The 27,788-nt window shown below is 34.5% G+C and overlaps 4 protein-coding genes across 8 annotated transcripts in view; 3 read left to right on the top strand and 1 right to left on the bottom strand.

Annotated features, from left to right (window-relative positions):
• LOC138129696 (ankyrin repeat domain-containing protein 29-like) overlaps window positions 1-27,788 on the bottom strand; it is a 263,705-nt gene that overhangs the window by 20,000 nt on the left and 215,917 nt on the right. The window lies entirely within an intron of this gene.
• LOC138129705 (inversin-B-like) overlaps window positions 1-27,788 on the top strand; it is a 98,359-nt gene that overhangs the window by 45,568 nt on the left and 25,003 nt on the right. The gene's annotated exons all lie outside the window — the stretch shown is intronic.
• On the top strand, window positions 782-4,218 carry LOC138129699 (putative ankyrin repeat protein RF_0381). Its single transcript, XM_069045979.1, has 6 exons — window positions 782-1,781; window positions 2,684-3,275; window positions 3,329-3,796; window positions 3,852-3,902; window positions 3,952-4,035; window positions 4,093-4,218. The coding sequence occupies exons 1-5, from the start codon at window positions 1,743-1,745 to the stop codon at window positions 3,993-3,995; spliced, it is 1,194 nt and encodes a 397-aa protein (XP_068902080.1). The 5' UTR covers window positions 782-1,742; the 3' UTR covers window positions 3,996-4,035; window positions 4,093-4,218.
• LOC138129703 (putative ankyrin repeat protein RF_0381) lies at window positions 6,867-27,129 on the top strand. Of its 2 annotated transcripts, none has more exons than XM_069045984.1 (4): window positions 6,867-7,048; window positions 25,840-26,806; window positions 26,861-26,911; window positions 26,962-27,129. In XM_069045984.1, the coding sequence occupies exons 1-4, from the start codon at window positions 7,037-7,039 to the stop codon at window positions 27,009-27,011; spliced, it is 1,080 nt and encodes a 359-aa protein (XP_068902085.1). In that variant the 5' UTR covers window positions 6,867-7,036; the 3' UTR covers window positions 27,012-27,129. The 2 variants fall into 2 exon arrangements, with proteins under 2 accessions (XP_068902085.1, XP_068902084.1); XM_069045983.1 differs by lacking the exon at window positions 6,867-7,048 and adding an exon at window positions 18,806-18,987.

Here is a 27,788-nt window from a genome sequence, read left to right as displayed (position 1 = left end):
CCTGATGTTACATGCGCTCCATACACGCTCCGGAAATCCTCAGGGGAAAAACTGTGCAGTCCTGGCCTTCCGTATTTCCTGAGTACGTGTGGCAGAAAACTGCGGGGACTTGGCGGACTGTTCAGGCGACCGGATGAGAATAAAAAACAACGATTCTGAATAACTGTGCAGGTCAAAGTAGCAGACCGATCGGAGTGTGTGTGGCATTGCATCAGTTCAGTTTGGTTGAGGCCGTCTTTCAGACAACGGAAGCCGAAAATTTCTGTAAGAGTTTATCAAGATTTAATAGTCGGAATCATACTTTTGGCAGGTGAAAAGTAAACTCTATCATGATTGAGTGAAAAAGAAAGCTGTCTATACGCAAGCGATTTTTGTTATTGACATGTCAATTATTTCTTGGTACTGTAATGATTAGAATAGGTTCGCTCAATTAAGAATTTTTATTTTAAATATTTAATTTCAACAAAACGTTCATAACAACCATTCATTGGGGGCGGAATTTTTGTTGGTTATAATTTTATGTTTCTCGATGCCTTTGTCGGCACAGTAATCCCTAAAAGTGGCATATAATAGCATATTATATCATAAAGAGTAGAAGTGAGTCTTTTTGTGGCAAGCCCAGAGACTGAAGACAGAGACGCAGTCGAGCTATTTATTATACAAGTGTTTAATAAGCAGTGTCCGGACGAAATAGTACCGCACAAGTCGACCAGTACAACTTTGCGTAATACCCCACTCACATATAAACACGATTCAGCTGGTTCGTTTTCAATAACAGGGAACCAGCTGAATCGTGTTTATGTGCGAGCGAGGGATTACGCAAAGTTGTACTGGTTGACTTGTCCGGTACTATTTCGTCCGGACCCTGCTAATAAGGCAAATAAGTCACCAAAGAAATGTTTAGTCACGAGAGCTTGCTCGAGTGGGCTAATATTTCTTGAGTGACTTATTTGCTGTTAAGGCACGAGTAATACATAGTCTTATCCAACACCGAATAATGTTGAAGAAGTCACAGCCAAAAAAAGAGTTGTTCTAATTTTAATTCTAATTTTATGTATGTATTACATTTTTTTATGTTCAATAAACTGTTCAATTCTCTCTAAACTGTTTAATTTTATAAAAACAGTTTAATTAAGGGTTCATAAGTCCACTAGGGTTTCATAGACCTCATAATATATTCAAAATCGGCATTATTATGACTTCATAATAAACAGGTGTTGGATAAAAGTATTCATATTTCAATAAATTTATAGTTCTAGTTTATAGTAGGTACTGTTGGACATATTGCTTAGGCTTATTCCAGGTGATGGTAAGACAGACCTAGCGAAGCCAGGGTTCAATATCTTCTAATATTAGGTATTACAAAAAATTATGTACAAAATTCGTGTCTAATGCTTCTTTTTTGCACTTGTGAGCTTTAAATAACTCGCCAACGACTCGTTATATAAACTAGGTACCGCTAATACCAGAACGACAAAAGCCGTGATTCAAGATTAACTGATAAGTGATGATAAGCCTATCAATCAAAATATCTCCTATTATGAAACTTGTCGTTACTTCTATATCAATGAATTCTTATAATTAGAAACTGAGAACTTTCAGCACGTGAACACATTAACTTGCGCAGTTTTAATTTTTATTATCTGTTTTGGTTATCTCAGACAATTCTGTTGTTTAGTTTGGTATATTTCGGGTGTGGTTTACTAATTTACCCAACAAAGTTTGAGAATTATTGTTTTGTGATGGATCTGTCTATGGTAACATATCATTCAGCAGAGTGGGTAGGAAAATAGTTTTCAACATACATATCATCAGTGCTGTATTTACCACTTTTGTAAAAAAATTATGTGATATCCAGAATGATCGATATTGAAAATGATTCAAAAGTTCACGATCTTGAATAAAGACAAGAAATTTCATTTAGATAAATATGTACCAGATAAAAAATTCGAAATTTGAATTTTCTGTTTTAAACTCTTTTTTCTTCAAATCTTGCAGTGCCAAACTACTTTTTACTTTTTCATTTAAGTCAAGCTAAAAGTATTTATATTCCAAGTCTGATTGCTTTTTAACAATTTTTGAGAATTTTATACATACACATTCTTTCTGCTCCTGCAAACTTGAGATACCTAAGTGCAGCAGTTATTCAAGAATGGGAAGAAATAAACCAAGCTGTCACTCAGCACCTTTTTGAAGGAATTGCCATGACGAATAGAAGCTGTAATTCAAGCTCGACGAGGCACTATACGATATTGAGATTTCCCAATAAACTATTTATTTGTTAATTTGTTGTTGGAAAATAAGTGTGTAGCCGTGATGGCGTACTAATATTTATGTCAAGTTTTGTGGCATTCTTCTTTGCATATGGATGGTCTGGCCACAATATCGTTGATCATACTTTTATCAACAAATAGTAAGAAAAAACTCCCACGAAGTTCAATCTAAATACATGTTAGTGACTCTCTAATAGATTCAGTCATCCCGCTGGTAACAGAAAAATTAAAATTTAGATTGGCTGGCCGAGTATCGTCCATTTTGGTCTTCTTTTCTGCTAATGCTTCTTCATCTACCTCTTCGATTTTGAAAGTTGTTTCATTATAGCTGCATTTTTAGAATTGTTATTTTACATTTTGCAATCCTTATTGTTCATTTCCAGTTTGTTAAATATGTTCATATGTTTTAGCACCGATTATACAATGCTCTATTGAACAGTGATTCCACTGTTCTTACCCAAATGTTGAGAGAAGGTTATAACATGAGTAAAATTATGTTTGGTGTACAAGTACAATGGTGCTTAGGTAAATATACACCACTCGAGTTCGTAGTGTGCAAGAATAATCTTCCCCTTGTCCAGTTTTTGCTGGAGAAAGGTGTAAATCCCAACGTAGAAGGACCAGATGGAGATACTCCTTTGATTATCAGTATCCAAACGGGGTTTCATCAAATTAGCGAGAAATTAATAATTTTGGGTGCAAATACCTGTAAACCGGATAAAAATGGCAAAACACCTTTATACTGGGCAGTGAACAAGAAAAACATAAACATAATAAATCTCCTCTTGGATCACGGGGCTGAATTGACAATTCATACAGCTTTATTTCATGCCATTGATTCAGGCTACTTAGATATGGTACAGTTATTGGTAGAAAGAGGAGCTCCTCTTAATGTGGTGTCCAGATCAACTCACTTAAGTAGAGCTATTGCGCGAGGAAATTTGGATATTGCAAAATATCTAATAAAAAGTGGTGCCGATGTAAATTTGACTAGTGAATATGGTAACCTTCCTGTAGAAATGTGTATAAAAAAACTTAATTCTGAAATGATGCAGGAACACCCTTAATTACAGCCGCTCGTGGAGAGCATTGGAATATTGTAAAATTTCTAATGGAAAGTGGTGCCCAATTAAATTTGGCTGATAAAAATCTTCCTGGAGTGCGCGTGGAAAAACTTAATTTTGAAATACTCAATTACATAGTTGAAAAAGGTCTCAAAGTACACGCAACCTTTGCAAATACTTCCTTTGTATGGTCGTTAGAATTAGAAAATGTAAATCTGGTAAAATATTTCATAGAACAAGGAGCAGATGTCAATCAAAAATATCAAAATGGTGAAACGCTTTTGTCTATGGCTTTGAAAAATTCCGATTTACGATCTTTTCGATTGTTAATTGAATCAGGAGCTGATCCACGATTGGCTGAAGCTGAGATTAATGAAAAAATGACCAAAGACGCCGACTTTAACATTTATATGAATTCACTGGATCTAGATTCCAAGATAGAAAAGCTCACGATTCGAGGTAACTGAGGTGATATTTGATATATTGTGTCAATATTAAAAAAAATCTTTTACAGAAAATGATGCTCCCAAGGGGAAATCGACGAAAAGTGCCCCATTTTTCCAAAGTAATTAATACATTATTTTAGTTCCATAAATAAATAGACAATTTTTCAGGTGGAACTGGTCACGAAGAAGCTCCACTTCGACGACAATCCTGATATTTTACGTTTGCTTATATTTATGGAAAATGTTAAACATGTGGGACCGAACAAAATAGACACGATTTCTGCAAGAATTTATAAAATTTGGTTTTAGGTTATAGCCCCTCTACGGTTATAGCACAACATTTTTGACAATTGACAACGTGAATTATGTACTTCTAAAATATTCTGTTTGTGTAACTTATTTTTAAACATTATTATAAGACTTATTTTCTTGCAACATCCTCTTAATTTATCTTTCATAATAACTCTTAATTAATAACTTTCTTGTTTATTTAAATGCATATAAAAACGCACATTTTTAAGAAATAACGGTAATCGTTTCTTGACTCTTTTAAAATACAGGGTATAGTTCATTTCAGAAATATATGCAGTGACGTCACGTTTGAATCAAGAAGTCGACATGCCGTTCGTCCGTATTTGACATTTGACAGCAAGACATAATACGAGAGGCTAAATAACCCAGGACGATCCTTACCAATACGCATGCGTTAGTAACTTGGGTGCTTTGTTGTTACATGTACCGCATGGTATTGGTAAGTAGTGTACCGTGTGCTGCGCGTATGGCAAAGAACAGTAGATGAGTAGAACATAAACTAAAGATATAATTATGTTTTTAGAATCTTTTAATAGGTCTATTATCGTATTCAATTTGGAGTCGTTTATGGCTATCTATTAAAGCACTCGTAGTTTAATTGATCTCTAAGAAAATTTTTATCAATATTTCAGTGTATTATTGTCATTTACACCAAAAAACTTCCAATATTAATGTTCAAACTCTACTTTTTAACATATGTTGCAGATGTAGTTGCATCCGTTACTTTGAATTACCAATTACATAATACAAAATTCCCTAGAATTTGAAAATTTAATTTTTAATTTTTTTATTTAAAAATTTTAAAAAATCTAAAAAATAACAAAAAACTCGCCTACGGGTCGTTTTCTAGACCTGGGATTCGTGCGCCAAATCAACCCTTATAAAACTCGTCCAAACATTTCATCACAGTTTTTTTAGCAGCACATTTAAAATCGTTTCCTCGGAAACGCATACATTTAGTAGAGTTACCTTCAGGAAGGCGTGTGTCATTGGTTATCTTAAAATCGATTTCATTTCAAAACTAATATACTTTTCACGTTCGTTGTTGTAGAATCCTTGTTGGATTAAATATTAAAAGTCACAGTTAGCAGCTGACGCGCGAGTTGTGGGACATTCTGTATAAATGAGTTTACTACATAAAAAAGGTCTTTTATTGTATTGTTTCTTATTAGATACACAAGTGTTGTTCTAATTTTTCAACAATATTTTCTAAGTCCGTGAACGTCAAATTTAAATAACACGCAAAATTATAGGACTTGCGCACAAGTATGGAATGGCCTGGGTCATTTAGCCTCTCGTGACATAATGAGTTGTTTATGTTACCGCCATTGTCAAGAAATTATAGTATTTTCTAGTGTTGGGCATAATCGATATATTTTGATAATCGAATAAATCGAAATAATCGCTTTTAATAATCAAAATATCATTCGACTCTCCTATTATGGATGATGCGCATGCACAGTGTTGTGCATTTATTTCGAATTTCTTACGCCGCGTCGAGTCAGACGCACGTCGATAGTTCTATGTTACTCTAATCGTACGGTTGGAAGTGAGATACATAGAGCGACCATCTTAATAGCGCACCTAGCAGAGCCAATGAACTTGTTTGACATGTCTTGAAAGGAGATAGCTGCATACACGTAGTTCGTGTTATAAACTGATACAACTGCATATATTTTAGAAATAGACTATATTTCACGACTGATAATAAAAGCTGGATATTTTAATTTCAGTAGCCAGCTTTTTTCGGAAATGTATTTTGGGTTGCATTTTCAATTCCATCGGGCTCACTGTCACTCGTGAAATACCTACTCTGTATTTGTGACCAAGTCACATATTTCTTTCTTGTTGATATAAAATTTTTACAACCTTGTCAAAAAGACTCGAAAGTTTAAAATTATTCTCTGTCAAATTGACACAATAATTGTTAGAGGTAGAGTAAACAGGTAATAAAGTGGAAATAACAAGTAAAAATCTAAAAAAATTACAAGTGTTCAATTGAAATGTTCATCAAGTTGGCTTCGACTTTATTTTTGAAAAGACAACATCGTAAATTAAGTTAGTTAGACAAAGATAGCGACAAAGATCAAAGCCAATTTGATGAACTTTTCAATTGAACACGTGTTATCTTCTTCTTTGTAGAAGAAATTGACCTTTTCGTTACACTAAATAGCAGCATCCAAAAACATTCGATTTATCTCAATAATCTGCAAATGTTTCATTTTTTTCCTATCCATGGAACTAATAAAGAACAATCAAGCTAGACTCTTATTGTAATGTCAATAATAGCGTCAATAAAAATTGATATCCGAAATAAAACAAATATTAATTATAAATAATGGCCCAAGGATGGAGTCTTGTGGAATACCATATACGATTAGGTATTTTTTTCGATGACCTGTACTCTCTTGAACCTAGCTCTTTGGAGTCATTTCCTTTGAAGTGAGCTTGACCGAGCTGAATACTTTTCTTGGTTGAAAAAATACAAACCCACGTTTCGCAAGTACCATTTTCTAGACCCATTCTTTATCCTCGTCTGCACCGGAACCAGAAATTAAAATTCTGGACGCGGCAGGATCTCACTCCACTTAGTTCGCAACGAAACACGCAAACGGTAAAAAATAATTTTTTATTCATGTCCCAAACCGCATTCGCCTCGCTGTACAAACTCTTTTCGTAAACATAAACACTTCGTTGCACTGATATTTAAACAATCAGAGCGACGTTTGATGAAACAGTCAACAAGATCACCCGGACCCCCGTAGGCAATTACTACGCGTTTTGAAATTGAGATCGGTTAAAAAATCAGTCGAAACTTTCGGTTTTATGTCAATGATATTTCATTGACGATCAAGGTGTTGGACGTTTCGTAACGCAGTTCAAATTTGCACAGCGCCTGACGTTGCAGAAGAAAGAAAAAAGTGCGCGATTGAAGTCCGGGATGGTAAGATGGGTAAGATGGTTTCTTTTTGTAAATGTGTAAACGGAAAAGTTCGGCCAAACCTCAACAGAATGTGACCGTGAACTGGTTACGAATGCGTCGGTTTTGTGGCCTCAACAATTGTGTAACTCGCGGGATACTGATTTGGATTTGAATAATTTACAAGAAAAATTTTGTAAATAAATGTTACTTTGATGGTTACGACTATAAAACTGTGCGTTGAATAGGTAATTAATGAAGTAATCAAATTTTGAACATCAATTTTTCACATTCTGTTACTGTTTAGTATTTTGAATTAAAGCGAAAGTAGAAAAATTTCATGGGATTTTTTTTTCCGCCAAAATTTTTCACTCCAGCGACCGTTAATAAATAGTTATTAGTATACAAGACGATAAAATTGTATTTTATCTTCGAGAGCTTTTTTTAGTCCAGATGCTAATTAGGTACACTCGAAAAGATAATTAAATTTTATCGTCGTGTACAATATTCAATTTCTTTCTATAGCATTTGTATTTTATTATTGAAACTTTTTTTTAATCATTTCTAATCGTGTCAGGTTTTAAAATCTCGTATGAGCGTTGTTAATAAAAAAAATTAATTACTTTATCTACCCTTGCTGTTAAAGTAGCACTTTATCCACCCATGCGGTTAAAATGCTACTTGACCTTTTGATTTGAATAGATAAAAGCACACTTTAACATCTGCTATAGAAACAAATTATTTTATACAAATTTATGTTAAAACCGGTGGGATGATCTCACAATCGTAGATAAAATGTTGTACCTAAGACATACGTCTTTATTGCACTCACATCCTTTAAAATACTCGCTCGTACTTCGCTCGTATTTTAAACCCGTTCGTACAATAAGGATAACTTTTTACACTTAATCTTAAATAACTGTTAAAACAAATCGTTCAAAAATCGGTCACTGTTTATTGACCTCAGATCTATTCGCAAAGTTTTGGTAGGTAATGTTCCTTTCACTGGGAACGGATTTTGACTGCAAGCTAAGTAATTTTTTGTCCAAGTTGATTGCACCTGCACGATCTGAACCTACTAATTTTTAATTATCGACGGAACTGCAAAAAAAGTCTTAAGTGAAATCTTTAAAACGAGAATTTTTTTCTACCTCATAATTTAAAACAATTTAAATACTGTAACCACCAAATTTGGAATGTCTTGTAATTTCTGAAAACACTGTACTGCCAGTACAAGAACCCAGTGCTCTGAACGTATCAGGTAACTATAAATGATTGCAACAAATTTAATAGGTTGGCATCCCTGAATCTGAGCAATTGGTAAGCCTCGTCACTGTTAATGTGTCATTTTTGAGGTTAGGGTTTTTGATGTTTGGTGTTGCTGTGAAAAATGAATATTGCAAAAAAGATTTTGCAAAAAAATGGGGAAAACAAGTTTTACTAACGTGAATTAATTGGCATTTTGCAATTCGCTTTGAAAATAAGTCATTACAATAAACGTGTCAGTAGTAAAATCCATTTTAAAAAATAAAGTGTGATTATGACAACTTTGTTTTGTGACTTTTGATTTCACATATTTGAATTTAAAAATAGGTACCTATGCCAACATAAAACTTACAATATGTTGCCAACATAACACCAAAAAAAATCACAAACACTTACAGTCACTTGGTAGATATAATTTGTTTACATAAAATGCATTCACGTTGTTTTGGCATAATGAGAGGTCATGGAAATTTTTCATTCAATTTGTTACGGTGTGATCAAGAATGACTGAATCCGTTGGTAACAATGAAATTTGGCAAATTTGAAATTTACCATGAAAGGTTCATTTTCGTAATAGCATAAACGTAACTGACATAACGTGAACGGTGTTTATCGAAGATCCACCAGCGCTGCATTTTACATAGGATGCACACGTGGCAACACTGCCGAATTTTGGTCTTGCAGAAAATTAAAAGTTATAATACATTCATTTTTGTTTTAGACCAGAGTAGGCTATTTTAATGTTTTTAAATATTGGTATCGTGGCTATGTCAAAATAACAAAATCAAAATTGTTCGAACTGCCAGTGTCAAATTTGACATTATTATTAAGTGTTAAGGGGAAGAATACGCTCAGCTGAAACACTAGTTTTATGCAAAGTTTGGTAATGTTTTAAGGCCGATAAAATAAACATTACACATTTGAAATTTCATAAATATGTTGTCTTGATATTGTATTATGTGTAGACAACTTTGAAATAAAAATTTTAGTGTCATATTCCGAATTATAATTAATTTAAAACGGGCTTTTTCCATTGGTATTATTTTATTATGCAAGAGTTTAAAAAAAAAAAAATTTCATCTACACATCCACGTGTGCTTTGAGAAAAGGATAATGCAAAAAAAAATTGATTGTATTCAGAAATCAATGAAAAAAACCTTTTCGAATGACATAATGTTTCTGGGTTTGGAGGAAGCGATTCAATGCATATACTAGCTGCATCTCTCTGTCGCTGTCGCGCTTTCACACACATCTGTTTCTAGTGGCTTTAGTAATATAATTAACAATGATCTGTACATTAGGTACTAACATCGATTATAAAAATCTAATGTAGGCAAAGTAGCTATATTTTGGTGCCCTGATGCCCAAAAAGTGGATGCAGAAATTGACGCAGAGGATATGCAGAAATTGAAGGACAAATTTCTACTTCAACTGCGGCAGAATCATGATCAAATAAAAAACATCGAAGAGTCAACTAGAACGCAAAGAGATTCTTCCGCATGGTATGAACAAAGAAGTGTTAGATTGACAGCTTCTAATTTTGGGCGTGTCTGTAACATGCGAGCTTCAACGAATCGTTCCAATTTTGTAAAAGAACTTTTAGTACCAAACTTTTCTGGAAATAAATTTACAAAATATGGAATTGATAACGAGATAAATTCGTTCAGAGCCATAAAGCAAGTTCTTACATCTACAATAGGTAATGTGCCAACAAGTATCATATTTTTATACAAACATATTTTTACAGATATTAACAGTGACCAAATGGGCGCACTCGAATTCCCGTCTGACTTATTTCTTGTCATAAAGTAATGCAAGAATTCCCGTCAGGTAATTATCAACTGATCTAATCCATAACTCGAGTTCCCGTCAAGGGTAAAAGAGCGCTTCAATCCCTTACTTACCTACCCCTCTGGCCGTTGCCAGGTACCATTGTTGTTTACCATTAGGTACGTGGACCAAAAAAAAATTTTTTAAATTTTAAAAAGTTACAAATACTCTTTGATCAACAATTATATACTTAGATAAGGGGCGGCTGTGACTTTGACAGTGTCAGATTTTTCGTATCTGTGCTAAGTCAGCTAATAAACGTCAAACAACTGTCACTATTAACCAAATTTTAATGCAAAAATGGTTTTTACTTCAGAACATAGAAGATTCATCATTGAATCTTACTTTCGTAATTCGTAACAGTGCTTTCAATAACCAAGATTTTTTTCTGACGGGAATTCGAGTCTAGAATTTGTGGTGCATTTTTGCCTTGACGGGAATTCGTGTGCAGGATTAAAGGGCCTATGTCCAAGCCCAGGTATAAAATATTATGCTGACGGGAACTCGTGTGCACCGGACCAAATTAAAGATTGTGGTTTATTTATCAGCGAACAACATCCATTTTTAGCGGCTAGTCCAGATGGAATGATTGGGGATTTTGGGCTTATTGAAATCAAATGCCCGTATACCGCAAGAGAGTTAACACCTGAGGAAGCTATTATATCGAAAAAAATCAAATTTGCCAAACTGGAAAACGGCAGTTTGAAGTTGAAACGGACTCATGCATATTACTTCCAAGTTCAGGGACAGCTTTTAATAACAAACCGATCTTTATGTTATTTTGTAATATGGACACCGAAGGTAATGATTTTTGAAAAAATTGAAGCAGACGCCGACTTTTTCGCCCAAACGATGCTACCAAAATTAAAGTGTTTTTATTTTGAACATCTGTTGCCTGCGTTGATACAACGAGGTGATTTGTCATAAAAAAAATTCGTGGATTAGGCCTACGGGGGATACCACATTAAAAAAAAAACGCGCCTAGTACTCTACCTCCGAGGTGGTGTGGAAAGGAGTTTTTACAAGTTCGATCGGCCAAAATATAGTTCTTATTTATTAGATTTATTTTTGATTATTTCGTTCATAAAAAAATCTGACCAATTACAGCGCCGTATCTAGACGATTATTTTAAATACAGGATTATTGCAGTTTGAAGTAAATGCTTTCATGCTAAATATAACTATGTACTAACTATACATAAAATCTATCGATATACAATCAATTATAAGGTCTGATCCTATTTTGGCCCCATACTTTAATCTCCATCGTGTTGCAGGGTGCACGTGTACTCAATCGCCCATGTGCATCACAAGATGTTTTTCAAACCGACGCGACGTAGACAAATTTTATACGGGATACCGGATGTTGTGTGGAACACTACATTTGAAAATTAGAATGTGACACTCGCCGCTAGCGTATTCTTCCCCTTAAGGTAAATTAGTTTTAAATTTGTGCAATATTTACATTTATCACTAAATACACATACGAGTATATACACATATTATACATGATGTATATTGTCATTCAGCCACAGTCTTACCATACAACTCGCCAAATTTCCATAGCCTACTCTGGTCTAAAACAAAAGTGAATGCACTGTAGGTCAAGTTAATGCGAACACTGTCAAATGCAGCGTTGTCAACACTTTTACCTTAAAGTCCCTAGATATATCTAGGGACTTTATTTTACCTCTTTCTAACTATCAACCGGTTCAGATCTTAAGGATGAACTGGAGTAACAATCTCAGCAAAAAGTTGCGGAATTCTTATTATGCTATGAAACGTTTATAACGAGATATCAATATTTGAAAAAAAAGTTTTTAATTTTTGGAAACGAATTGTAATCAGTTGCAAGTAAATTTTGTCTTTATTTTCTTGATATTTAGATAATTACTTACATGTGATTTTACAATCTTTTGACTAAGGCTGTACGTAAAAGTAAACAGAAGCACACTGAATTCAATTTTCATTGCATTTCTGTTAAAGTTCTTAACGTAACTGTGGTAAAACGTGCGATATGAGTGTAATATTGCATACCGACGTCAATTATATGCGTTTTGTTCACTTTTTATTGAAATTAAAACAGGTACATAACCTCAAAAACCGTGTTTTTCCACATATAATTAGCGATTAATTGGAAAATCCTCAACCAACTTTTTTTGTAAATTCATTAGAACATTCTACGATATCGATACTTCATGTGTGAAAAATTTAAGAAAAATTGGCCATTTTGAAATATGTTTTTTTTTCAATTTATATACGAGCATTGATCGATTTCTCATAAGAATGCGTGTAAAATATCCCGAAACTTTAAAAGGTAATAACTTTAAAATTCCTCGATCAATTTTTTTTTAATTTGGCACAGTACTTTAGCATGGATAGAAGGACTCTAGTACCAATTTTGAGCCATTTTCGCCATTTTTCAATGTTACTCCAGTTCATCCTTAAACTGCCTCAATATTTAAAAATATCTTTTACAGAAAATGGTGCTTCCAAGGGGTTATCGACAATTAAAAATTGTTTTATTTTTTTTTCAGTCAGCTATGAACCAAACGATAATTTTTAATACATCGTTAGATTCAGAAAAAAAAACTTTATCAGACTAAGCCTAAAAAACTACATGTGTCCATTAAAAAAAAAAAAGTTGACTATAGTAAGCTACTGAAAATATCGCAAAAAAAAAATTATTTTATGGCTGCTTCGTAGCGCATGAAAAACCATATCTTCGGTTTTTTTGTTCATTGAAATCGGATAATAAATAAAAAAGTTATAGGTTGAGGCGTTTTTTATCAAACAGCCTGTATAAGATTTGCTTTTAGATTATAACAAAATTATTGAGAATTGACAATGTGAATTATGTACTACTAAAATATCCCGTTTGTGTAACTTATTTTTACACATCATAAACTTCTTCACAAAGTTACGCACTACCTTAGAATTTCGAAATACATACCTACCAATTTTAATTCCAGAACCATCAGATTTGGGTACCTTTAACAATCCAGGAATCCTTAACTGCTTGAACAATTTTATCACTGACACTTTTAACAATTTTCCAAACTTTAATAAAAATATTAAACTTGAGGACTGCAAAAAAAAATTAAAAACGGGTACATACTCTCAATCAGGCCCCTTATTGTTGCTCCCTAATCGATATCTTCCCATATTTCCATCTCTCGCTGTCTTACCTTGTGAAGGTTAGCTGTAGGAGGCATTTGCTCTTGCAAACATCTTCCCATATTATCCTACAATGTTCCCTTGGATTCAGGTCTGGACTTCTTGTTGGCCAGTTCCATACTGCCACTATTCTGGCAGTATGAGATTTTGCGTTCTTTTGCATCAGAATGAAATCATCCCCAAAATAAGGTACAAATGTAATGCAATTACGACTATTCAGGGACCGACGATTTACAACGTGCAAGCCTGTGGTGGCCGTCAGAGAAATGCCACCCTAAATCGTCAGAGATCAATCATCATAATCGAATCAACTGCCTGATGTTACATGCGCTCCGTACACGCTCCGGAAATCCTCAGAGAAAAAACTGTGCAGTCCTGGCCTTCCGTATTTCCTGAGTAGGTGTGGTAGAAAACTGCGGGGACTTGGCGGACTGTTCAGGCGGCCGGATGAGAATTAAAAAAAAACGATTCTGAATAACTGTGCAGGTCAAAGTAGCAGACCGATCGGATTGTGTGTGGCATTGCATCAGTTCAATTTGGTTGAGGCCGACTTTCAGACAACGTAAGCCGAAAATTTCTGGAAGAGTTTATCAAGATTTAATAGTCGAAACCATAATTTTGGCAGGTTAAAAGTAAACTCTATCATGATAGGGTGAAAAAGAAAGCTGTCTATACGCAAGCGTTTTTTGTGGTAAAAGCCATAAAATTATATCAACTGTTTCTCAATTGACATGTTAATTATTTCATGGTACTGTAGTGGTTCGAATAGATTCGCTCAATTAAGAATTTTTATTTTAAATATTAAATTTCAACAAAACGTTCATAACAACCATTCATTGGGGGCGGAATTTTTGTTGGTTATAATTTTATGTTTCTCGATGCCTTTGTCGGCACAATAATCCCTAAAAGTGGCATATAATAGTATATTATATCATAAAGAGTTGTCTTCGACCACCCACGTTTTCTTTCATATTTTAATGGGGGTTTATGACCGCTACCCTTGCAGCTTCTTTAGGGGCTGCACAAAACTTGTATTGTAAAGCGTCACTTCTACTTGAGCAGCTAAACGTTCAAGACGCCTTGTAGTTGTCACAAATTCGTAATATGTAAATCTATTTTTTGTTAAGTTTAAATCCGTTTACATTATTTAATAACATCATTATAATCGTACCGATCGAAGCGTACGATACAACACAGCAAGCAAGTAGGCATATGACCATATGAGATCACAAGTTCTTGAACTTGGGATCTAAACTGTAATTTTCTAAGGGGACTCAATTTTTGGACATGGGGCAAAATGCTTTCGAAAAAACACCTATCTTTATCCAAAGGCTTCTCGATAGGTGCTTTCTCCTTGTTCTGTAGGAGGCGCAACTTCTCCGTCTCTACATTTAAAAGAGCTTGCCCTATCAAATCATTAGACTTTTTCCTTTTTCTGCCGGAAGTGAAACAGTAGGTTGTTCATTAGAAATTGGCGATTGCGGCGTGGGCTCCCAATCAAAATAAACTGGCGATTGGGACTCCAGTCCCTGAATCTCATCTATATCGGCCGAACTTGGGATAGGTGCACCTTCGCTCTCAGGTGAATCATGCACATCTTCCAAACTGTCTATACCTAACGAAGTGGTTGGCAAATTAGATGTAGATCTCCGGGAGGTGAACTGATCTTTTAAAAAGAGCAAGCTTTGAAAGTACGGCCACTTGGGGGTTATCACAATCCCCCCCTCGTCTCCAGATTTGGGTTTTGGACATTTTGCCAACGCCTTTCTGAAAGTGTCCCTCAGATACTTTATTTATTTTTACAGCATCTCCTACAAACAATTGTATTAAATAATTGCATTATTTAGGTACTGTTACGATTTAAATCGCCGCGCGATTGTAAATCTTCGCGATTTTTCTAGAATGTTCCGGAAGGTGCCGGATCTACCCACCAGCAAGTCCGGAGCAGTGGTGACACCCCAATTTTTACAGGCCGTAGCTTCTCAAAGTTTTCGGTTGTATTTTGTCACTCCGTCGAACTAATTGAGCGTTTGTATTTAACTATAGTCAAATTTCCATTGTCACTCATTATTTCGACGGGTGAAAAGTTCTATCAAATTCATTTATTTGTATATCGCGTTTAGGATTTATAATTTGTTCCACTGTTAAAGTTGCAGTTTTGTCATAAGGCGCGTCATTTCATTAATCGTACTAACTTAAGAAAAAAATTTCTTATCAAGTCCGTCGGGTTTTTATATTCACGAACGATTATCAATCCGTGAGTGACCTCGCCAGGAATTGTGTATCGCGCTCACCGAACATTTTTTTGCGCGTGGTTCTTCACCGGTCCGTACCGGAGAAAAACATCTTAACTTCAATTTTTTTTTTTTTGGAGCGAAGGAAGACTTGGAGGACCTCCCCGCTTATGCGGGCGGCGTAGCCGAATAGCGACGTTACGTAGGACCAGTCGGCCTTCCTCCTTCGCTAAAGAAGGGAATTTTTTTTTACTGTTTCGCCGGTACTCGTTCGTTGAATATCTGGGACCCGGAGGACCCTCCGAGGAGTTAGGTTATTTTGTACAATTTTGTACACGCCATAAGGCTAGTCAGGCTTCGTTGTTTTCTTTTTCATTTATATCATTATTTTCATTGTTTGACATCTGAATAAACGATTAGTTGGAAGATTGTGTATCATTTCCCGTACTCCGGGCTGTTCTCACCAAAATTTTCAGCTTCAGTCGGCGTTTCTCGTGGTTCGCATTGTAAACCGAGTCGAAGCCACGACCCCTGAACATTCCGGATTTGTAACCGGTAACAGGGTTGCCCAGTTTCGGGAGCGTAATTTATAACGTAACAGTACCTAATAATACTGTTTTTATTTTTTAGTAACACGATATTGTTTCTTTTCGTCATAGATACAGATTGTGAAAAACAACTCATATCTCCCTTGGGATTTGTCAAATTTTTTTGCCCTCCACATTGTCGGCAACAAACTCATGAGAACGAAACTATAGCAACCACATATTCACGCAATCTTCCCTGCTAAATATTTTTAATAAAATTTTAACTTTTAAGTAGAGAGACTAAAAAATAAAATATTGTATGCACCACGGGAGATATTCATGTTTTTCCCCTCGGTTGACTTATTCAAAATGATTGTGAATAAGTATTGCAACTATGTACGAAAATGTATGTGGCAACTGTGTGAATGGGATAGAGTTGACATTTGTATGACATTTCATAAGCGTGTATTTGATTTGTTAAATTCCATTACACATTGATTTGACAAATTTCAAAATTGCGCGACTATAAACTGTCAAAGAAATGTCAATTCTATCCTACCCACAGTTGCCACATAAATTTTCGTACATAGCTGCCAGATTTATCCACAATTATTTTGTATCACCCAATATTTACATTTCGATTTCGATTGCAAGATCGATGTTCAAGTAAACAATCCGATTGGTTTGATTCCCAATTTCACAATCAGCTGTCAAATGACTTTTGTGCATGTAGGCAAATATGCAAATTGGAATAGAAATAAAACAACTACTACATTTGTTGGACAGATCGCGAAACAACACAAAAGTAAAAGCAAATGTAATTTTATTTTAATTTACTGGATTGCGTTTTTCCAGATTTTTCTTCAAATCTTCCAGATTTTTTTTTCAATTGAATTGAAAAGCAAATATGTAGGTCCTGCTGTCAGTTATGATCGACAGTGCATATAAAAATTATAATTTTTGAAATTTGTCCGAATTTTCCGACTTTCCTTTGTAATTGTCCCGAATTTTTTTTCCGAAAACTTATCCAAAACCCTAACAAACAAAACCAAAAAAGAATTACGCATAGCCATCGTTCGAATCCTAAGTTATGGTCTTGAGTTCATACAAAAAAGTACTTTCAGTTTTCCCCGAATTATTTTAAGTAATTTAGTTTTTTCAGATTTTTCCCCAAATCTTCCAGATTTTTTTTTTCTATTGAAAACATTCAATTCAGTCATTTCTAGCCCGGGGCATATCAAACAAAAAAAAGAATTAATCAAATATGTCGTTCCTATCGTCAGTTTGTTACGATCGAAAATGCATACAAAAATTATAACTTTTGCAATTTTCCAATTTTCCGGGCAACTTTTCCAATTTTTTTTTTCTTTTTAAACCACCCCTGTATTAAAGCGAACAAAAGAAAAAAATAAATATTCAAATCGGTCAAGCCGTTTTTAAGTTTTAGCGAGACTAACGAACGGCGATTCATTTTTATATACTTAATAGAAATAAACTTTATAATTATTGGTATTTAAATATTTCTTACAATTATCTAGAAATGCTGATAATACCAGAGTCAATTTGCTGCCGGCAATGTGTGTTACCAACTGAAAAAAGTTCCTAGATTTCGGATGTGTTACTCGTAATAGCTTATTAACGCATTCAAAACGAATGCGTTAACAGCTTTGTTAAAACAGCAAATTAGAAAATAGTATATTATGCACCGAGGGAGTGAAGTGGATGATTTTTACCCGAGGTGCAATTTGTAGCCCGAGGGTTCTACAAAGCACTGAGGGTAAAAATCATTCACTCCCGGGGTCCATATACTATTTTTTGCACGACTCACCGATTTTAGTAGAAAAAAGCCGAAAATTTGTAAATTATCACTGTCAAGCTAAATTGAAGAGTCATGTTGACAGTTAAAAATATTTTTTAACCTTTCGGCTTATTTCAATTAAAATTTTTGAATCCTGCAAATAATAGTATTGCACCTCGGGAATGCATGATTGTTACCGTCGTTGCTTTGTAGGACCCTCGGGCTTCGTCTTCGGGCTACAAACTGCATCTCGAGTGAAAAATAGTATATTATGCACCGAGGGAGTGAAGTGGATGATTTTTCCGAGGTGCAATTTGTAGCCCGAGGGTTCTACAAACCACTGAGGGTAAAAATCATTCACTACCGAGGTCCATATACTATTTTTTGCATGACTCATCGATTTTAATATAAAAAAGCCGAAAATTTGTAAATTATCACTGTCAAGCTAAATTGAAGTGTCATGTTGACAGTTAAAAATAATTTTTAACCTCTCGGCTTTTTTCAATTAAAATTTTTGAATCGTGCAAATAATAGTATCTGCACCTCGGGATTGCATGATTGTTACCGTCGTTGCTTTGTAGGACCCTCGGACTTCGCCTTTGGGCTTCACACTGCACCTCGAGTGAAAAGAAAAATGAATTCGAAATAAATATGAACCATAAAAGGTTGAATAGGCTATGGTTTTTTGCCCAAGGGGAAAAAAGATGACTAAAAGCTTGAGTTGGCTGCGGTTTTTTGCCCAAGGGGAAAAAAGAGCCACTTTACTCCATACAATCAGGGAGTAAAGTTGCTCATTATATACAGGTCGTGCAAAAAATCTTGTATGTACTGCTACGATTTAAATCGCCGCGCGCTTTGAAATCTTCACGAAGGTTCTAGAACGTGCTAGAACCCCATCGCACCACTCGAATCGTATCCGTTTCCGCCAAAAACCCTAAGCGGAGAGAGGGGGTGTTCTGTGGTCTTTGGTCTATTCGTCTATTTCTATTCTAGTGGGTAGTCTGTGCAACGAGGAAGGAGGTTAACCACCTTGATCTGAAGATAATTGTGTTGTCTAGTTTGGTATATTACTAATTTACCCAACAAAGTTTGAGATAATATATTGTTTTGTGAGTGAGCAACAATGGCTTATCATCAATGGGTAGGATAATATTTTTCTGCATATATGTACTCGCAAATGGTGTTTTTTAAAGATGGCGTCGAAGTTGGCGTTGGCGTCTTAAAAAAGACTGATTTTTTTCAAACTGCATATTAAAAACACGCAAAAAGTGGGGATAGATTTAAACAGCTGATCGGAGTGCGTAATCCGGTGGTGCGTTCACAATCGACTCTTCAACGACAACTTCGACACAAATTTTTTAAAAAACACCCGTTATATTACTAATGCCGTATTTAACACTTATAAAAAATTATGTGATTCGACTGTACTCGTAGTCTTTGCCAAAATTCTAAAACCACCACCTGTTGAATTAAGTTCCCAATAAAAACAACGTTGCCGATTGTGTTTTCCAGGTAAATTACGGTGTTGGTGGTTTTATAATTTTTGGGGTAATGTTGCAGTTTAAGGTCCTACTACTGCGCAGCCCTATTGCGCACGGAGAGCACTCCGTGTTCCGTACAATACTTACTTCTCCATATGTACTTACACCGTTGCCAGATTTATTAAAGGTTCAACATTATATTGCTCGTAGCAGAGAATTATGGTGGGTTGCGTAATGACAGAATTTTATCCCTTTTGTTCACATTTTTGTTCATGTTGTGTCTTACAGTTTAATTTGTTTTTGCAAAAACTACAACAGTCACCCCGTAGAGACGTTTCTTCTGAATCAAGTGCACTTTTTAGCTCATCTTAAAACGAAAAATTGAACAAAAACATGTGGATTTTTTTTAATGAAGCGATTTTTTTTAAAACTGGGCTTATTACAAACAAGACAACAAACAAATCAACAAATTGCACCAAAACGTGCATGATCTAGAAAAGTCTGTTCAATCTTTAATAAATCTGGCAACGGTGTAAGTACATCAACAGAAGTAAATATTGTGGGGCACGGAGCGCGCATTATTAGGACCTTAAACTGCAACATTACCAGAGATGTCGCTGTTTTTACAAAAAAATTGAAGATCGAAAAAATATATTTAATTAAATGGCAACATCCAATTCAATATTTCGTGCAACTGTCATTATTTTTAACAATTTATTGTCAATGTCATTTCAAAATTTGGTTAGACTGTTTTAAATTAAAAAACTTTCCCTGCCTAATTATGCCCACGTCAAGAAAAGTGTTAAAAAATTTAAAAAAAACGGCAATTGTCAGAATAAAATTGATACATTTACAATTTTTCATAGTGTGAAACCTCTTTACAAGAGATAGGTTAGAATTATGGTCAAAATTCAATGACATTTTTAAAAATTATTTGACAGGTATTGTCAAGTAGACAATTAATTAACAAATGAACAAAACCAAATTTACATTAGGGAAATTTTCATTTCCCGCTTTTTTTGCAACCAACTGTATCATAAAATGGTATTATCCTGCTGGAGAAGGTGGCTCCACTGGTAGAACAGCAGCTGTAAGAGTGGAGGGTCATTACTCATTAGCGTGCAACATATCCTAATCGGCTACAATCAACATTTAGCTAAATTTTTTAAGACATAGTTACGTAAAAAAAATAGTTTTTCTTCAAACGTCCGTAAATTATGATATTATCCTGCTGCATTGATAATGCTAAAGTGTCACTTCATTGTCATGGCATCTAACGAGCTGACGACCTGGTTTTTTAACATGTCTTAAATAATTTGTTATACCGGGTGATTCAGATTGGTATTCGCGCCCCTATATCTTTTTTATTTTAAGAAAAAAATATAGTAAACCATATATATTTGTAAATCGCTTATGAAACTACAATAGATGACGTTGTCAAATCTTCTCTACGATGACATATGTTAAAGTTAAGACAGTCAACTTTTTTTTTTAAATGATACATTATACATTTCTTAGTCTATTCTTGTAAAGCTTTTTTTTTCTACATTTGAATGTGTAAAAAAAGTTGACACTTGCAATAGGAAAAAATCGAGAAAAAAAAATATATGATTTAATTTATTCGAAAGTGTTATTTTATAAAAAGAGCTAGTTAGCCATGGAGACAATTGAATTTTGACATTAATAGCGTCAATTATTAACGTACCTACATTTAAATAAATAGCTATGTTATAACCTACATTTACATAAATAACTATGTTATAACATCTGGCTTCGAAACCTAACTTCTTCCTGACTATACCGCTTTGAATGCATACACGATGAAAATATGTACCTAGTTGAATTTTGATAGTGCATGAATGACGTGATGAGTCTTGGGAATCGTATTCGAATTATTCGAATATTTGAATAGGTGACTATGTAAAATTCGAATAAGTGTAAATTCTAATATTCGAATAAAGTAAATTCAGGATGGATCGGGTATTTCACTGTCAAATAATTTTATTTTTTGGCTATGTAATTCTTAAAATAGTGAGATGCAGGGAACCAACATAACGCGAATTTAGCATAGTAAATTCAGTATGGATTTGGTATTTTGTCCGAGTCTCAGTTTTCTCGCCGAGGCGCACCCGAGGCTTGAAAACAAACAAGGTCAAATCATTTTATTTTTTGGCTACGTGGTTGTCTTGTAAATAGTGACATGCAGGGAACCAACATAATGTGAATTTACAAATGTTTGGCTTACTTGTTCTTTTTAGAAAATAACGCTTTCGAATAAATTAAATCATATTTTATTATTTTTCTCGATTTTTTTTCTGATGTAACTGTTAACTTTTTTATACATTCAAATGTAGAAAAAAAAACTTTACAAGAATAGGCTAAGAAATGTATAGTGTACTATTTAAAAAAAAAAAGTTGACTGTCTTAACTTTGACATATGTCATCGTAGAGAAGATTTGACAACATCATCTATTGTAGTTTCACAAGCGATTTACAAATATATATGGTTTGCTATACTTTTTTCTTAAAACAAAAAAGATATAGGGCCGCGAATACCAAACTGAATCACCCGGTATATGAGGGTTTGAAGAAAAAATAGTATATCACTGCGTTCGGCAGCCAATCTACCAGCCGCAGCACATAAAACTTCATTTTTGCTCCTCATAACATAATATATGTACTATTTTCCAGCAATTCCATTTAATTTTTTTTTTAATTTCCATCTTTTGGGCAAATGTGGAAAAGTGAATCCAATTTTCGTAGCCACTCTGTACATCTAATTTAGATTCTCTTTTTTAAAACTCTTATCAAAATCTTATTACCTAAACGATTCTTTGACTTTTGCTGTTTGAGAATCAAAGAAAAATCCTAAAACTAGTAACCATTTAACTGCTAACACTTTTGAATTTTTCACAACATTGTGAAGTATTGAGTGATTCAAAATTATTGTGGATAAGTATGGAAACTATGTACTAACGGAAATTTATGTGGTAACTGTGTGGGTGGAGTAGAGTTGACATTTGTATGACATTTCATATGCGTGCATTGATTTTTTTTTTATAACATTGCACATTAACTTGACAATTTTCAAAATTGCGCGACTATGTCAACTCTACCCTACCCACACAGTTGCCACATAAATTTTTGTACATAGTTGACATACTTATCCACAATAATTTTGAATCACCCAATATTTATGCTGAAGATCAGTGGCAAAAGTTAGGTTAGGACCAGGTTAAGAAGTGACATGTTAATCTGAAATAAAAATCCAACTGTGTTCCATCCATTAGGTGTGCTCTAATACCTTCATTTATTCCGCTTATAGCAGAAAAATAAAAATTTAGATTTGCTGGCCCAGTATCGTTAGTGTCTGATTTAATTTGAATTTGGACTTCTTTTTCTGCTAAAGCATCTCTATCCACCTCTTCAAGTACCGTACCTATGTTTCTCATCTCCACTTTCTGAGCAATTCTCGCTTGGAGAAGGAGAATATTTCTCAAAACCTGGACCTTCATAACCACTTCGGCTTTGAAAGTGTTCATCGGATGAATAAGAACAAGCCAAATTAATTTTCTTAATTTAAATCAAGTAATCAATTTTTATAGGTTTTTGTATAGTTTAAAAACGGACTTTTTCTGTCATTTTGACAAACGTTATTATAAGACAGGTTATGTCTTAATTTTTAGATAATTCCATTTGAATATTACATTAATATTTGGTCGTGGCACCGTATGCATTGATAACCGCATTTATTCTACGTGGCATAAACTGCTCTAAATTCCCACTTTTCTTGTTCAAAAACTTTTGGTAGTGGCATTTTTGAATAAATTAAGTGTCACAGTATGACGTTAATAAACGCCAGAACAACAAAATTACACAGGCAATTAATAGGTGTACGCGATTTTTTTGAATATAACAGTACATTCGATGTTAGGAGGCAGTTCATTTGATCCAGGTTAAAACAAAGTTAGCAATGGTGAAAACAGTAACTTTTTGGTAATTTTGTGTTTACAAATTTATCGAGGCAGGCCTATCTTCTTTAACCTAGAATCTGGTATTGCGTTTTATTCCGTTCGTTTTATTTTTTGTGTGTATTTTAAGGACTTTAGACGTTTCCAGTGTTGTTTTTGATACCTACTATACAGGGTTATTCACGTAAGATGACCAGGTAAAAATTAAACCCAAAATATATCGAGTGTTCAAATGAAATCCTGGGCTGGGAAGGCGTTGGAAACCGTCAATTGTTGTGCTTTTTTAAAGCGTAGATTAATTGGAGCATGTTGACAGCTAACCTAAAATTTAGAGCCAAAAAAATCTTTCTTTTTTTCTTTCTGTACAATGTTTTACATTAAAAATAGAATAACTTAACGATTCCTATTCTTGAAGCAAATATCTAAGGGCACCCTTTGCTGAAAACAAACATGTTCAAGTATGTTGCGATTAAACATAAACAAATGTCATTCGTGTCAAACGGCGGGAAATTCAAACTTTACACTGTTCTAAACGGTTTAATTTTTCCAACGCCTACTCAGCCCAGGATTTCATTTGAACGCGCGATACTTTACAAAGCATTCATTGTGTTTCGGTATTTAAAAATTAAATCAGGAATCCAAGTAGGTATTCTATTACATAATTTGAAAGATAAATCTGTCATTGCATTTTTCGTTCATATTTAGTATTTGAAAAGATTTTCGAACGATGACAGAACCGATATGATCCCACTTACCCATTACTTTTGTGATTTTAATTTCTTATTATTGTTATTAAATCAAATCATATTTTGCTGAGAAAGGCATTTTTCTGTCAGAAATTGAAATTCATCGGGCTGACATTAAAAGCTGTCTATGTTTTATGCGCATTGTGATAATGACGGATAATGTAATAGGGATCGAGATTGCTTTGTGAATTGTCTTTTGGGTTGCATTTTTACCTGATCAGGCTCGTCATCTTACGTGAATAACCCTGTATAATAATTATAACTACAAAATTAAATTATGATCAAAAATTAGGGTTCATAACAAAATGATTTAAGATTGCTTTAACAGTTGTTTATTTGAATTTATTTGCATTAAATGTGCTCTGAACGCGTTAGCAGGTGCAGGTGCTTTTGGTGGGCTGAAAATTATGGATTCCTGCAAAACTACTTAAAAAAAATTTTTTTTTGTTATACGTACTTAATTTAACAAAGAATAATAGTAGATAGTTTATTTGACGAGTTTGTGTGTAAATTGGGCCTTTTTTGGCACGCGACTGAAACGAGCGTTTTAAAGGCCCAAGAGTGCCAAAAAAGGCCCAATTTACACACGAACGAGTTAAATACAACGTTTTTTTTGTTCGACGAGCCCCTTAAATGCTTCAAATCGCTTAAAACCTTTAAAATTAGCTTGACGTTTCGTTTTGACAAGTTGTGACATTTATCAAAATCCGTTCACATAGGAGAAAATTCTCAAATTCTGACAGTGTCGAACAAAAAATATTTTATACCGTTCAGTTTGGGACGAGATTATCTCGGATACTTCTTCTGTCACAAACTGCACCACTTCTTTAGATAACCTAAATCTTTCTTTAAACTCTACATCTCTACATTTCGTAAAATGATTTTCACGGACTCTAGGATGTTGCACTAACTGATAGAGTTCGAAGAAATCTTCGTCGTCGGTTAATTCGCCAAGATACTGAACGTTTTCCATCACCGTTTACTTTCTCTCGCAATACTTTAATACCCACGATCTATTGAACTGGCGTTAAACCGACTCGAACTTCACAATTATAAATTATAAAACCACTTTCGTACAACGTCAAAACAGCGCTGAAAGTCGTTCAAAATTGAACTTGAGTTGAACCATGGTGGTAGTTACAACGGGGCCTTAATAACCATCAAATAACTAGTGCCTCATACCAAGGTGACAACACTTTGACAATTGTTTTAAAGAAAAAATGAACTTTAGTCTCAGAACGGCAGTGCGGCAACTTGCAAACACTTTGTCGGTGCGGGATTTCCCAATTTTCACTTAAACATTTTTGCTTTACACCATTTTACTCGTTGATATATGGACATTTTTATTCAAAGTTTAAACCGTCGAGCTAAAGCTCTCGGGCCTAACCAGAATAAAAATGCCCAAATTCAACTCGTAAAGTTGTCCAAGCAAAAAGTTTTCGTGAAATTGAAAAATTTATCCGATAAAAAAAATTAGGTCTTGCTATTTTACCTGCGAAAAAATTATTAACCAGTAGGAGAGAAATTCTACTTCTGGATTTGATTCAGGAGTGACCGCTTCTAATAGTAGTACCTTCCTAGTGGAAAAAGGTTTTTATCCACTCAAATGATTCACTTTATTTTCGTGGATAAAAACCTTCTTTTTTACTTGCTCATGAAATAATATGTATACTATATTCTGATTGTTAAATTTTGACAAAATTGTGTCATTATAGCTACATTTTTGTAACTATTATCTTACATTTTGCAACCCGTATTGTTTATTTCCAGTTTGTTGAATATGTTCATGTTTTAGAACCGATTATTCTATGCTCTATTGAACAGTGATACCACTGTTCTTACCCAAATGTTGAGAGAAGGTTATGACATGAGTAAAGTTGTGTTACGTTCATCACTGTCGTCCAATAAATGTACACCACTCGAGTTCGTAGTGTCCTGGAATAATCTTCCCTTTGTCAAGTTTTTGCTGGAGAAAGGTGTAAATCCCAACGTAGAAGGACCAAATGGAGATACTCCTTTGATCATCAGTATCAAAGCCGAGTTTCCTCAAATGTGCGAGAGTTTACTAGTTGCGGGTGCAAATACCTGTAAACCGGATAAAAATGGCAAAACTCCTTTATATTGGGCAGTGGACAAAAAAAACCAAAAGATAATAAATCAGCTGTTGGATCACGGGGCTGAATTGACAATTCATACAGCTTTATTTCATGCCATTGATTTAGGCTATTTAGATGTGGTACAGTTATTGGCAGAAAGGGGAGCTCCCCTTAATGTAGTGTCTTCAGGAACTCCCTTAATTCGTGCTATTGAGCGAAGTCATTCGGATATTACAAAATATCTAATAAAAAAAGGTGCCGACATAAATTTGGCTGATAAAAATGGTAATCTTCCTCTAAACTTGTGCATGGAAAAACGTAATTTTGAAATACTCAATTGCATGATTGCAAATGGCCTCAAAGTAGACGCAACACTTGCAAGCAGTTTACTTGTATGTTCATTAGAAATGGAACAGGTAGATGCAGTGGAATATTTTATAAAGCAAGGAGCAGATGTCAACCAAAAAAATAAAAATGGTCAAACGCTTTTGTCTACCGCTTTGAAAAATTCCGATTTACGATCTTTCCGATTGTTAATTGAATCCGGAGCTGATCCCCGATTGGCTGAAGCTGAGATTAAAGAAAAAATGGCTAAAGACGACGACTTTGCCATTTATATGAATTCACTGAATCTAGAATCCAAAATAAAAAAGGTCACGATTCGAGGTAATTGAACTGATATTTAAACTGCATCAATATTAAAAAAAATATCTTTTACAGAAAATGGTGCTCCCAAGGGAGAATCGACGGAAAATGCTTCATCGCTCCAAGGTAATCAATTCTTTATTTTAATTGCATTAATATATCCCACAATATTCCAGGTGCAACTGGTCATGAAGAAGCTCCACTTCATGTGAATAAGCATATATAAGATTTGCTTTTAGATTATAACAAAATTATTGAGAATTGACAATGTGAATTATGTACTACTAAAATATCCCGTTTGTGTAACTTATTTTTAGACATCATAAACTTCTTCACAAAGTTAATGCACTACCTTAAAATTTCGAAATACCTACAAATTTTAATTCCAGAACCGTCAGATTTGGACACCTTTAACAATCCAGGAATCCTTTACTGCTTGAACAATTTTATCACTGACACTTTTAACAATTTTCTAAACTTTAATAAAAATATTAAACTTCATGACTGCAAAAAAAACTTAATAACGGGTGCATACTCTCAATCAGGCCCCATATTGTTGCTCCCTAATCGATATCTTCCCATATTTCCATCTCTCGCTGTCTTACCTTGTGAAGGTTAGCTGGAGGGGGCATTTGCTCTTGCAAACATCGTCCCATATTATCCTACAGATGTTCCCTTGGATTCAGGTATGGACTTCTTGCTGGTTAGTTCATAACCTGAATACCAACGTCCGGAAGGTACTCTCTCACTATTCTGGCAGTATGAGATTTTGCGTTCTCCTGCAACAGAATGAAATCACCCCCAAAATAAGGGACAAATGGGACACGTGAGGTTCCAAAATGTCTGTAATGTAATTACGACTATTCAGGGATCGACGATTTACAACGTGCAAGCCTGTGGTGGCCGTCAGAGAAATGCCACCCTAAACCATCAGAGATCAACCACCAAATCGAATCAATTGCCTGATGTTACATGCGCTCCATACACGCTCCGGAAATCCTCA

Source organism: Tenebrio molitor, chromosome 4 (genome assembly GCF_963966145.1).
Source record: "Tenebrio molitor chromosome 4, icTenMoli1.1, whole genome shotgun sequence".
In the NCBI taxonomy this organism is placed as follows: domain Eukaryota; kingdom Metazoa; phylum Arthropoda; class Insecta; order Coleoptera; family Tenebrionidae; genus Tenebrio; species Tenebrio molitor.
This window is presented reverse-complemented; position numbering and strand designations above follow the sequence as displayed.